General features: G+C 35.4%; 1 protein-coding gene across 1 annotated transcript in view; it reads right to left on the reverse strand.

The window, feature by feature from the left end:
- Positions 1-343: 343 nt before the first annotated feature.
- PLEKHB2 (pleckstrin homology domain containing B2) overlaps positions 344-14,242 on the reverse strand; it is a 39,305-nt gene continuing 25,406 nt past the window's right edge. The window contains 4 exon segments of the mRNA XM_043993092.1: positions 344-2,179; positions 8,547-8,652; positions 10,569-10,658; positions 12,247-12,286. Of these exon segments, the coding sequence (XP_043849027.1) occupies positions 2,043-2,179; positions 8,547-8,652; positions 10,569-10,658; positions 12,247-12,286 (373 nt within the window). The 3' untranslated portion in view covers positions 344-2,042.

A 14,242-nucleotide genomic window follows, 5' to 3' on the forward strand; every position in this document is an offset into this window, starting at 1 on the left:
TCCACTGATAATTATTTGTATGTTAAATTACCTAACATTCCTTTAACATAACTCTACTTAGTCATGACAGTGCAATCATCAACTTTCTGCATCTCTCAGAGAGATGGATAACATCATTAGCAAAGATTGACCTTTTAAAAAGCCTAAAACAATGTTGAGTTACTTTAGTATTACAAACATGGCTCTCGTACTATTTCCCTGATTCCTTAAATCTAGTTTTATTAACTAGTAGATTTTAAGAAATTTTCAATTAAAAGTTTAGAAAGCAGCAAAAATGCCTAAACTACAGATAACACAAGAAACAGAAAAATATATGTAATCTACATGAGGCAGTCGTATTTTCAATTAAAAGTTTAGAAAGCAGCAAAAATGCCTAAACTACAGATAACACAAGAAACAGAAAAATATATGTAATCTACATGAGGCAGTCGTACCATTATAAATTCTGGAATGACTGTTCACTAACAATGTACATTTCATTCCTTTCCTGGGCCTTTGTTTCCCTCCTATTGCTTTCTCAAGTTCAAATAAGTGTAGATTTAGAGAATAAAACATTTTGGTTTTTCAAGTAAAAGAAAGTAGATTTTATCAAATGGTCCATGAAAAAAGATTATATTATCCATAAGGATGAAGCAAACTCTCTTAAGAGTTTTATCACAAAAATTATAATGGGATTGAAGAATACACACATTTTCAAAGTATGTTAAAAGTTGTTGGCAAAAATAAAAGTTTTAATGGAGTCACATGAAATAAGACTAAATCAGCTATCTGATCTATAACAGGATACAGATTCTGTTGCATGCACTTAAGTAAACCTCTTTCCTAATTTCTATAATCATTTCCTCCTGTCATTAATTCTTCCCATTAGCCTCATCCTTCTACCTTATCTCAACTCTACAAAAATGATCAAGAATTCAACACTCATATTAATAACCCTGAGTATGGTCTTAATTCTTTCTCCTTACTTTTACTAGCTACAAATGCCTTTAGTCTGTTCCACCCTTAGCACAATATTCTGTAGCAGGCCAACAAATAAAACCAAAAGCACTACTTGTAAGCTGGTAACGTATTCTTTTTTCAAAACATTAGGTGAGGGGTTGGGATGGCTCAGATACACAATATAAAAATGGATTCAATGGAGGTCTGAATTTTGAATGTTTTTACAATGTTAAATAAAAGTTAAGAAAGTAAAAGCCATTATCTGTCATCTTTTAAATACATATATAGTACTGACTTTCCAAAAAACACCAAAACTGCCAATCACGTCAGCCTCTGAACTGCTTTTACAACTCTCCATGGTTGAGAACTACAGCTTTCTAGCAGTGTTTACAAGAGTTTGTCCTGATTGGCAGCTCTTTACAAGAAATTTACCAATTCCAATCTCTAGGATTCAATAAATCCATTCACAATAGAGAAAACAGGCCTACCAGTACAGCACCACTGGATAATGACAAGAGCCAACTACAGAGGTATATGGAGTGTCACCACGGCCTTGGGGACTATTCTTTGGAGTGTGTAGTGCAAAGTCTATATTGCTTTATCGTGCATAGTTTTCCACCCTGCCATGCCAACAGTTAACACCCAGACTGTTCCATGGTTAATTCTTGAGAGTTAGCAGTTGGATTAATTGGGTTTTTCCCTGCCAGAAATAATCACCTATTCAGGGGTCATTATATGAGCAGCATACTTCTAATATGGATGACAAAACTATATCTCTTATGCTCTGCATTTAACACTGCAGTGATAATGTTCTTCAAAATGAATGAGCTCAAATAAATCCTTCTTATACAAGTTCCATAAAAGAGCTTGAAATGATCAAGTATCCTTTTAATTTATATTTCAACTGAACAGCACACTTACAATCCTGCCTTGTGAAATTTATACTAACTAATTATAATTAAGATGTCACTACTTTAAAAGTACTATTCTAACTGTCATTAAAAATCTTTACAGTAAAACAGGAATACCTTGCAAAATATATTATCACACACAGAAAATAAATAAAGGTTTTGGAAGCTACAAATACAAAGATGTAGAGAAACTTAGAAGACCCAGAATAAAGATCCCAAGGCCATGCCAGTGGCTGCTCCAGCCAGCATGCCCAGAGCCAGGTCTCCATCATTGTTCCGGTAACGCTCCCTGATGATGACATGGTTGGCAGGCTGTTGTCCGTAAGGTCCTAGAAAAGATGCACAACAGAATGTTACATACACACTGATGGAAAACAGCAGCCATGCTGCTAAGTTTGGCTTAACTATTTTCCTTTGTTGAAGGTAAGAGTTCAATGTGTACATGTTTTGGGGGAGGAGGTACAAAAATGACTTATGTAAAACAATAAAAAGTATCAGTAAAACCTAATTGTTAAAGAAAAGAAGCACAAGACAAGGGAAGAACAGTGATATTTTATATCTAATCTTTAGGTCAAAAGATTTTTTCCCTCAGCTTTTATTAATGAGATACCAGGACATCATATTTCCTTTTAAACCAACAAAATAAGCTGACTTCTCTTCAAACAGATACAACAGTAATTTTCTGTTTGAATTTTTGATCTATAGCCTGTATTCCTATAGTCTAGGCTATACAAAGAAAGTTGTAGCTTTCCAGTGTGGAGTAAAAGTGCTGACGGCTCTTTTTGGTGTCCCACCACCTCTCTAATACTATAGGCAAAAGGCTTGATTCACTGGTTTCCAAAACATTCCTAGAAAAGTCCATGATCTGATGCAAAGTGAAGTGAACATATCGAAGAAAACAATTTATAAAAGAACACAAATACTGTAAAGATACTCAATTGTGGAAAATTTATGAACTCTGATTAACACAATGGCAAACCACCAATTCCAATTCTATCCACCTCCAGACAGAGAGCTGATAGAGTTAGTCAGAGTGTAGATCAGAACATATTTTTTTCTTTTCTTTTCTTTTGGAGGGCAGGAGAAACATGGCAAATGCAGGGATTTGTTTTCTTTGACTTCTCAATTGTTAGGGGAGAAGGAGGAGGGAGCAGAAGAGTTCAGAACTGATAATAAAACTGAATTTAGAAAAGGCCTGGGGGCAGCTAGGTGGCGCAGTGGATGGAGCACCGGCCCTGGAGTCAGGAGTACCTGAGTTCAGATCCAACCTCAGACACTTAACACTTGCTGGCTGTGTGACCCTGGGCAAGTCACTTGACCCCAATTGCCTCACCAAAAAAAAAACAAAAAAACAAAACAAAACAAAACAAAAAAAAAAGAAAAGGCCTGATAAGACCTTCTAGTTCTAATACTTCACCTCTTCCACTTTCAATGTTAATTGAAAATCAAACTCATCAATGCAAAGCAAATAAAATCTCTTTTATTACCCACCACCCTACCAAAAAATATTTGCAATGGCTCAGAGATTCAGAACTGGAAGGGAACTCAGAGATTGTCTAGTCTAACCCCCCTCATTTTTGCTGCGAACTGTGGCCCAAAGAAGTTAACCGAGTTGCCAAAGATCACACTGGCAGTAAATATATGTCAAAGCTAAGATTAGAACCCAGAAGTTGACACTCAAATCCAGTGTTCTTTGCACTGTTCTCTGCAGTTTCTCTAATGTGCCTTAATATATCTGCAAAACGTGAGCCTCTATTTTCTACTATAGCTGGATGAACACAGACTCATCAGGATAACAAACGGATAGAGTAATAAATGAGAAATGAGCAGAGTTGTGGAGAATCCAGGGATTCCATAGAAATTTCAAAGATGAAAGAGTAGTTAGAAAGCTAATTAGCTCACTGGCTGTATAACAGAAGGAGAGAGGAGGGCAAACTCATTAAGCTTTCAACCATTATTGCCCAAGAATCATTCTTTAATAGAGCAGTTATGAACTTTAAAACAGAAACTTTCAATCATGCAAATTAGATTTTAAATTAAAACTAAATCTCTCCCTTATAACTTGCTTTAGTTTTTAACAACTACACAGAAGTAATTTACTACATATCTAAGAGCAGAAAGTACGTATTTTTCCTAAAAATCTCTTAAACAACCAAATATATCTATATTATCTATACTATTTATATAATATCTATACCATCATTGCTCACATTATTAAATTACTTTTCAAGTAAAAGGTAAAAAGACAGTAGTGAGAATGAAAGATCATTATCATGAATGATTCCTTTGCCTATAGCCTCTCTACTATCGAATTCATTCTATATACCACTGATTAATCTTCCTTTTTCAAACTTTCAATGGCTTCTTCCCATTAACTAAAAGATAAAACCATGATGTGGCTTTGAATTCTCTTTCAAAACTCTGACATATTGGTCTACTCACTAGTCCTAAAAATGTTATTAACATTCTCACTTCCATACCTTTACTCGAACCTGAAGTAAGGCCCTTCCCCCTCCCACCAACTACTAAAGGCGCAGCTAACGAGCCATCATCTTCCATGACCATTTCAGCCAGGAGCAATCTCTTCTTCTGAAATCTTACTGTATTTGTTAGGATTATACATTTAGCACTTAATGCATCTATTGTCTTCTAAGATCTTTTGTATAACTACCTTATACTACTACTAAATGCTTGTATTGGTACATAATGCTGAGTATAATAGAGGCAGGGTATTGAGAATTAAGTGAGATGGGTTCTGTTGCCAGCTTTAATACTGTCTATGTGACCTTGGTTGAAGAAGGGACTTGAAAACACTAGACTAAGTTCATAACTTACTTCAATTTTCCTTGACTCTTCCCACTCTCTTATCACCTACATCTAATCAGTTGCCAAGTTTCATTAATTCTATTTTCACAGTAACTCTTACATCTACATTCTACAGCCCAAGGGCCAAATCTGGACCAATACCCATCTTTGTATGGCCTCTAGGCTAAGAGCGTCTTTATATTTTTTAATGATTGGGAAAAAAAAATCAAAATAATATTTCATGACACATGAATATTATATGCAATAAAATGTCAATGTCCATAGTTTTATTGGAATACAGCCATGTTCAGGTTTATGTGGTGTCTATATATGCTTTTCTATTTATTTATTTACTTAATATTTTTTTAGTGAGGCAATTGGGGTTATGTGACTTGCCCAGGATCACACAACTAGTAAGTGTCAAGTGTCTGAGGCCATATTTGAACTCACGTACTCCTGACTCCAGGGCTGGTGGTCTATCCACTGCGCCACCTAGCTGCCCTATATATGCTTTTCCATAGCTGCTCTGCCACAGCAGCAGAGTTGACTAGCTGTGACAGAGACCATATATGACACTATCATCACTTTACACTGCTGCTCAGTGCATGTACTACAAATTATAGTGACATAATTATAACTCAACAGCATTTTGGGTGCCATGTATATTGCTGTACTGAAAACTTTTAAAAAAATTATCAGTGCATACCTATTGCGTTAAAATGAGAAAAGTTTGTTGTATTTTGGGGGCTCAAGGTGGAGATTGAAATTTTTCTGAATGAGAACTACCCTCAACCATTTTTCTCGGACTCTGAATGGCCTTGAAAGTTAGCTTCTGCTGAAGATTTGTTCAAATTTCTTAATGAATTCAATATAAAATTACAAGGCAAAATAGCACTTACATGCAAGATTTATGTTGTGGTAAAGTCAATTCCATGACAACTAACATTGTTTGAATCACTAGTACTATCAAGATGCCTTATTATACTTCCTGGGTTGTCAAAAGCTAAAACAAGAAGTGAGATCTTCATTCCCACAGAAATTTGTAGCAGATAAATATATTTTCTGAACTACAGTTCCAGCAACATTTTTTTGGACCTTAATCCAAGTACAAAAGAAATTCAATATTTCAAAATCGAGCTCACTGTGCAAACGAAATTCTACAAGTGCCTTCCAAGTGATGAATATGCTCAATTACAATTATATGCTCATGAACTGATAGCAGTATTTGGCAGTATTACCTGTGTGAAAAGATATTTTCAAAAGTGAAATACATAAAATTTCATTACTGATCAGCATTAACAGATGAACATTTGCAATTGATTCCAATAAAGAACACTCATTTTGAACCCAATTCAGCAAAATGTTATTTTATGACCAACTCTTCCCCCAGAAAGAATTCCATTCTCCTGATGAGTAGACACATATTACAAAAAATTATACTCAATTATTTCTATTAGTTTTAATTTCATCAGTAAAATATTTGTGGGAATGTTTTCTCTCTTGTTATAGGAGTATCTATAGAACAGCCTCAGTTTTGCCTTTCATATTACTCTCTAGCCCTTTAGTTTGCCAACCCCCTCCACTCTAGATTACTGTAATTTCTTAAATGGTTTTCCTGCTTCCAAGCTTTCCCTTCTTTAATCCAACCTTCATATGACTGCCAAAATAATCTTCCTAAAGCACAAGTCTGATCAAGTCACCCCTTTGCTCAAAATCTTCAGCAGTCCCCTATAAATTCCTCAACCTGGCATTTAAGGCCTAACAAAATTGGACCCCAACCTACTTTTATTTACTTATTTCACATTATTCTCCTAGATGCTTTCAACATTCCAGCAAAATTGACCAACTAGGTAGTCCCTGAATTCAATATTCTATCTTATCACCATGTTTTCCCTCATGCATGCTATACTATATCCTTAGTTGCACCTTGTAGAATTCTTAAGTTTCCTACAAAGGGGTGTGGGAATGATGGTAGGTGAAGGAGATATTATATATACACTGTCAAACTTGACTGAGATGTAGATGAGTTTTGCTAAACTGTTTTTTCTTTCTCTCTTTTTAATTCTGTATTACAAGGGCTGATAGCTCTCTGAGAAGGGAAGAATTAAAGTGATGCAAAGCAAAAGCTAACAATGGTGAGGTTTTTTTCTTTAAAAAGAAGTCTTGGGGCAGCTAGGTGGCACAGTGGATAAAGCACCGGCCTTGAATTCAGGAGGACCTGAGTTAAAATCCGGCCTCAGACACTTGACACTTACTAGCTGTGTGACCCTCAAGGGTCAATTCTGATGCTAACTCCTATGCAAAGCTTTTCCTGATCCTCCAATGTGTTGCTGCTTTCTTCTTCCTCAAATAAACCTGTATTTATCTGAGCACTGTGTATTCCAATAGAAGATGAGTCCTTTGAGGGCAGAGATCATTTCATTTTTGTCTTGGCCCTATGCCAATTATGTGCAATGCCTTGCACATAAGAGGAGCTTAAAATGTTTGTTGAATTAAAGCAGCCCTCAGTTCCTCCCATATTCAAAAGTAGAAACCTGGAATAGATGACTTTCAAGTTATCCCCCGATTAGGGTATAAATTACTTAAAGACACTATGTATTATATTTGTATATTCCCCATAGTCCCTAACTATATGCACACAGTAGGCATTTAATAAAGAACTGCATGATGAAAATGAATTAATCAGAGGAAATGCTCCGATTGCCACAGGGAAGTATAAAAACGAATTCTCAATCTGTAAACAGCAGGTATACCACTCAACTCAGCCTGCAAGATAATTGGTACATTCTGTACAAAGGGATATTTTACTAATAATGTAATATTACTCCCGGGTTAGCTTGGAGATAGGCCTATATCTATAGCTGCCGAACCAGTGGCTAATTCCCTTTCTATTCCCTAACTGCAATCCGGCCATGTAATTCTATTAACCTACACCTACCCCTTACAATAGGGACTTTTTGGAACTGGATAGTACCCTAAATGAAAATCATGGGGGAAAAAAGGCACCTCAATAAAGACAATGCATGCTTTCTTGTTCATCCTACCCCCTAACCTTCAGCTCTTTTAATTATCTCGTTCCTTATCTATGACCCAGAACTTTTGATCATATGCCTTCTATCCTCCAAAATTTGTGTCCTCAGATTTGTCTACCTCATGTCTTGCTCAATGCTTCACCTGAACCCTTGCTATCCATACATAATCTGATCAGCTTTCCTAGTTCTGATATGTGGCATGTAGCCATAACTGCATTCTAGACTCCTCTCTTATTTCAAGACCTTTGATTCTACCTTCACTACTGGCTTCCAATACCTACCCCAAATCCAACCCATCTCTATGTCAATCTTCTATTCTAGATGCAACCTAACCAATTCTTTTGATTCCAACATTTTACCTTGGCACCTGTAACCTGCTACAATTTACAGTTTCCAGTTGAAAATCTATCACTTTGCAGGAGGTGGGGTGAAAGAGAATGCTATATAAAAATCAAGGATTAATTTAAGTCCTTTCAAGATCTCTGTTTATAATGGCCAATAAAAATGTTCAGGACAATCAAAAAGGAATTTCAAAGGATAATTAAGGAAAAAATAAAAAGACTTCCTTTAACATAAAGACTTCCTTTAACATAATCTTTTCATTTATTTTACATCTTAAATATCAATGCACTTAATTATGATTTCTCGCCTTGGGATGGAGACTTTGTTTTATAATCTTTACACCTGTTCCACCATTTCAAAGCAATTAGAAAACATGAAGCTCTTGTGTAGATGTTTGATTTGAAGATCATACTTTGGAAAAAAACAAAAAATTAAATGATATTCCAAAATTAGGAAAAAATAAACAAAGAGCAATATATACACTAATTAAAGAGACAATAATATTGCCATTAGTTACCTGGATATGGATAATGGTATGGTACTGCATATGCCTGCCCATTAGCAGCATAGATAACTTGAGTTCCTGGAGGGTATGCGCCATTATATTGACCATAGCCAAATACCTGTTTCAATGGAATATTAGGCATGATAAGATTTATAACATGTTCTCTGAAACTCAAGAAAATGTATTAAAATTCCCTTTCCTAGATGGTAATTACCAACACTTTAACAGTTATATAGACAATGAAATGTAGTGTAGGTATGTCCTTACTAAAAGAAAAGCCTTTATTAAAAAACTGAACAAAATGGTTAAGTTGGATGGTGATTAGATGTATTACAAAGAGATTCTTTTTCTTACAAAATTGCTTATGATATTCTGCCATGCATAAATCAAAGACTAAAAACATAATCTCAAACTAATTTTTTTTACTCTAAAATTTGAAAGGCAGCATCATACAGAGGAAAAAACATTGGAATTGGTATAGAGAACTTATGTTCTCCTGCTGAGTTCTACTAACTAGCTAGATGACCTTGAACAAATCACTATACTCTTGCCTCAGTTTCTTCATCTATAAAGGGAGGGGTGTGTAATAGATAACCTCTTAAGTCACTTCTAATTCTTAAGTCAGTGAATAAAGATGTACTAAGTACCTATTGTATCCCAAGGACTGTTAGATTTACCAGCACCTGAGGTACCTAGACTTAAGACCTAGGCCATATACATAGCTGAATAACCATATGCAAAGTTACCACCTCTCTAAGCCTCAGTTTCTTCATCCCATTTGCACCATTTACATCACAGAATTAGTGTGACATAAGTGCTTTGCAAACTAAAATGTACTGTATTAACAACTATTATTATTCTCAGTAGCTCTATCTTTTCTCTACCTTTGCCTGTGCTCATGGACCAATAAGGAATATCAAGAGGATAATAACTATGGTTAAAATGCTAAAGCAACAGGCTGGGAGAAACCTCCGGACTAAAAAGGCTAGCTGCTAATAACAGCAGTACAAGATCTTTGATCTATATAAGAACTATAGGTTAAAATCAATTTTAAAAGTCTATCTAGGGGCAGTTAGGTGGAACAGTGGATAAAGCACTGGCCCTAGAATCAGAAAAGCCTGAGTTCAAATGAGACCTAGATACTTGACACTTACTAGCTGTGTGACCTTGGACAAGTGACTTAACCCTCACTGCCTCACCCCCTAAAAAAGTCTATCTATATAACACATTGACCTCAATACATATTTATACACTCATGACATTGAAGTTACTTGAATCCATGAGGTTCCCAGCCCTTTTAAAATGTTTCCTTAAAACTTCCCATTTGTACACAAGATTGATTTCATACAGCCCCCTTCATGTAATCAATGTTCTAGCCCATCTAGCCTCCTTGATATTCGTCATATGTAACTTTTCATCTCCAGTCTGTGTCTTTGGGCAGACCTGTTATGTCCTTTCTCCTAATCTATACCTCATGGAATCCTTGGCTGTCTTCAGCTCAAGTGCTAGTTTCTCCCAGAATCCATTCATGATTCCCCTAGTTATTAGTGCACCCTCAAATTATTTTCTTATTTTTGCATAGATTTTTACATTTATTTAGCACAGTGACCCGCACATAGTAGGTAAAAATAAATGCTTATTGAATTAAAATAGACTATCAGCTCTATGATGGCAGTCAGTGTCTTACACCACATCCAACCCAGAGCCCTTTATAGAATACCATGCAAAACTTTAGAAAATCCATTATTTTATCCACCTGAATAATCCTCCCACTGACAAATATTGTAACAATTCCATACTTTAATAAACAGTTTCAAGAGTAAGTGCAGCCAAAAGGAGGAAAAACAAAACCCTAAACAGCTAGGCAGCCTTCCAGTACACAAAGCAGGCACTTATATATTCACTAAATCTGAATGATCCAGTTATTCAAGTGAGAATGTCTTGGGATGTAATCCTAAATTCTCTGATGATGCATTCAAGATGAAAGGACCTCAAATTAGGATTCTGTTTACTCCATTAAACTTCTGTCCATACCTCAGGAGAGGGTGTGGCATAAGCTGTATAAGGAGGAGGAGATGCAGCCACAGCAGTCTCATCATACATGACTTCTGAGCCAACATAGGCCTACATAAGAGGAAAGAGAACAAAAGAATTTCAAGAGTATGAAAAACTGGTGAGAACCACATTGCACACATGCTATTTTATAATCAGGGACATATAAAATGACAATCACAGGCTCATTCATACATGGGAAATGTAAATCTTCTCAATGAAGTAAGGAGAAGGGAAAAACAAACAAGTATCAAACCTGCGGTACAAAAGACACTGACTAGTAATGTCTATAAATCTTTATGGCATCCTTTACAATAGCATAACGTTCATATGGATAAAGACTAAGGCCAAAGACATTCAAAAAAGACTACCAAAAAATGATAAGTTCATAAAGCTATGTAAAACTTTTTATGAAGTCATAATCATATTTTCTGAAGTCATTTGCCAGTGGAAAAAAGCTGGAATCTGAAAAAGAAATGTATTTGTGTTTCAGACACTTTAAAGGGATTATTGTAGCACCATATTTCTTCAAGTATACTATGTTTAACTGCTCCTTAGTTTAAAAAAATTAAAATACGTGGACTTTTTTCACAGAATTGTATGTATGTGCGTACATGCATGTAGACACACACATATACAACTACATAGGAACCCTAGTAAACTCCCAGAACTCACTATAGAAATAAACAATGCTAATCCAATCCAAAATTGGGTTTAACATAAAAAAGGTATGAGCTGTATTGCTTGCAAGCTTAAAAAAGTCAGAAAAATTTTTATTTAATTTTCTTTACTTCAGTTTTCACAATGTTCATTCCCGTGTGTGTATTTAAACTGTCTTTTCTTTTCCTTCCACAGACAGATTTCATATTTTGTTTTATCTGACAAACCAAAGGTTTATCATATTAAATGACTTAATTTTTAAGCAATGACATTCAGGAATAATGATAGAATTTGTTAAAAGATGAATACAGGGGCTAGGTGGCACAGTGGATAGAGCTCCAGCCCTGTAGTCAGGAGGACCTGAGTTCAAATCTGTCCTAAGATACTTGACACTTACTAGTTTTGTGACCCTGAACAAGTCACTTAACCTCAATTGCCTCACCAAAAAAAAAAAAAAAAAAAAAAAAAAGGTGAATACAAAGGAGGGATTTTGCTATACAAATAAATACTGACCTCTATAAAATTGAATACATCACATCAATTACACACCTCAAAGTCAAATTCATTTCAGAATTTTCAAGATGTATAAATGGAAACCTGAACAATTGTTGCCTTACTGGAACTTTTTATGTTACAAACCAAAACACAGTGTAATCCAATGGTCTACTTATTAAACCTTGTAAAAAACTTACAATGTCTTATAACCAATAGTATGCCTATCAGAGGATGGTAAGCTAAACCAAACTGCCAGGTTAGCCACAGTCTAGTTAGGAGCACCAAGGGCCTCCCCCCAATCTATAAGTCACTTCCTCCATTTCCATACAACCAAGTGAGGCAATATGGGAGACACAATTAAGTGGCCCATGTTACCATTCCCATTTCCTTGGTCCCAACTTCCCACCTTAGTCCAGTCATGCCATGTAACTGGCCAGGTATAAATAATGACAATGTCTGTTTGACCCTTAAAGAGTTGATGTATACACCAAACCTGAAAACTTACTGTACTTGTCCTGGCATCCTGGAGTGCGAATTTCCAGGCCCTGGGGAGGGAAAAGGTAGTTTTACTTAGGGGAAAGTCATCCTTTTTCTTTTATTAATAGGGTTACATAACAATTAAAACCTCTTATAGGTGTCCACTTTATAGATTTAACTATATAGTTGGTAGTCCTTCATACTTGAAGGACATTCAACAGGGAAATAGGAAGGAAAGGGCAGAAGGGAGAATTATTGGGAAGGTATCATAAGGAAGAGATTAGTTGTAGGAAAATAAACTCTGGATGTACAAAAATATTTATAGCTCTTTTTAAGGTAGCAAAGAATGGGAATCTGAGATAAGAATAAAAAATGATAAAAGGGATAGTTTCAGAGAAACCTGGAAAGACTTGTATGAACTGATGCAGACTAAAGTGAATAGAACCAGAAGATCAATTTATACAGTGATAACAATTTTGCAAATATAAAAAATTTTGAAAGACTTAGGAACTCTGATCTGCGTAATATCCAACCATGAGTCTAGCAGAATAATAATGAAACGTGCTACTACCCACCTCCTGATAGAGAAGTGAGACTTAGGAGTGAAAAATGATAAGACAGATAGATAGATAGTTATTTGCACCTGGCCAAAGTGGAAACTTTTGTTTTGACTATACATATTTATAACAGTTTGTTTTCCTTTCTCAATGTCAGGAGATAGAGGTAAATTAATGGAGGAAGAGGAGATGGGAGATTTCTACCGATTTAAAAAAAATTTTAAAGGATATGAAATGAGTGGGTTGCAAATTTAAGCTTAACACAGGGAAAATCTTTAGAAATATTTAAAAATGGATGGACTTCTTTGAGTGATAATTGTTACCACTATCACTGAAGGCCTATAAGCAAGCCTATAAGCAAAGGCTGAATTGGATGACCACTGGTCAGGTAAGATATATAGAGAGAATTCCTCTTCAGGTATGAGTTAGACTGGATGGTCTCAAAGTTCCCTTACATCTCTAAGATATTTTGAGTCTTTGAATGTGGGCTCAAACTCTCTACCAGTAGTTAACTTTATGTTTCATAGATGTTCCCCATTTCTATCAGACATATTGCAACAGGCAGTGCAAAGCACAGGCTCTGCTGACCATGCATCAAGTGTCATTTTTAGAAAGTAGATAAAATTTTAAGCAAGACATAGTTATTCTATTCAACCATGCTGTTTTAGTATATATTCCAGCATCATGACATTGAAGCGTATAAATCACCTTTAAAGTCTGACAGCCAGGCAGTTTTTCTATCAGTTTCTGAAAGCAACACATAGATCAGAGTGTGCCCTTCAAAATTCCTTGTTTACACTATTTACACTCAATACCTTCAATAACTGAAATGCAAAATAAACTCAAAGAAAAGTCAATAAGCATTGTAGAGTTTTTGTATGTTGAGAGTGAAAGGATGTACATAAGGATACTCTGACATAAAATGATGTATGGGATCTTGTGAAATTGTCCTAACAAGGGCAAGAATATAATTTCACATGTTGAATACCATAAGTACATTTAATTCTACTGTAGCCATAACCTACCCATAACAATGAAATAGATAAAATCTACCTATTATCCCCCAACTTTATCTTACTCAATTTCAGTATTCCTAATAATTAAAGGGGGTGGGTGGGGGAGAATTAGATAGATAGACAGACAAACAGAAATATAGATATATAGAAAATAGACACATTTAAACTTTTTCTCATTTTAGTCCACCAGCCCATCTTCAGAATGGAGGTCAAAATGAACAGGGAAATGAAGGAACAATCAAGTAACAAGCATTTATTAAGCATTCACTGTGTACCAGGAACCTGGATCTATATAGACAAAATTGAAACAGTTTCTGCCTTCAAGGAGCTTGCATTCAGTTAAAGAAAACAACATGGTCAAATAATTAAATTTAAGATATAGTGAACCAGAAGAATTTCTATTTTATTTTGAAAAAAAAACAGGACTCTACTGGGAATTTTAAAGTTCAGT

Source organism: Dromiciops gliroides, chromosome 3 (assembly GCF_019393635.1).
Source record: "Dromiciops gliroides isolate mDroGli1 chromosome 3, mDroGli1.pri, whole genome shotgun sequence".
In the NCBI taxonomy this organism is placed as follows: domain Eukaryota; kingdom Metazoa; phylum Chordata; class Mammalia; order Microbiotheria; family Microbiotheriidae; genus Dromiciops; species Dromiciops gliroides.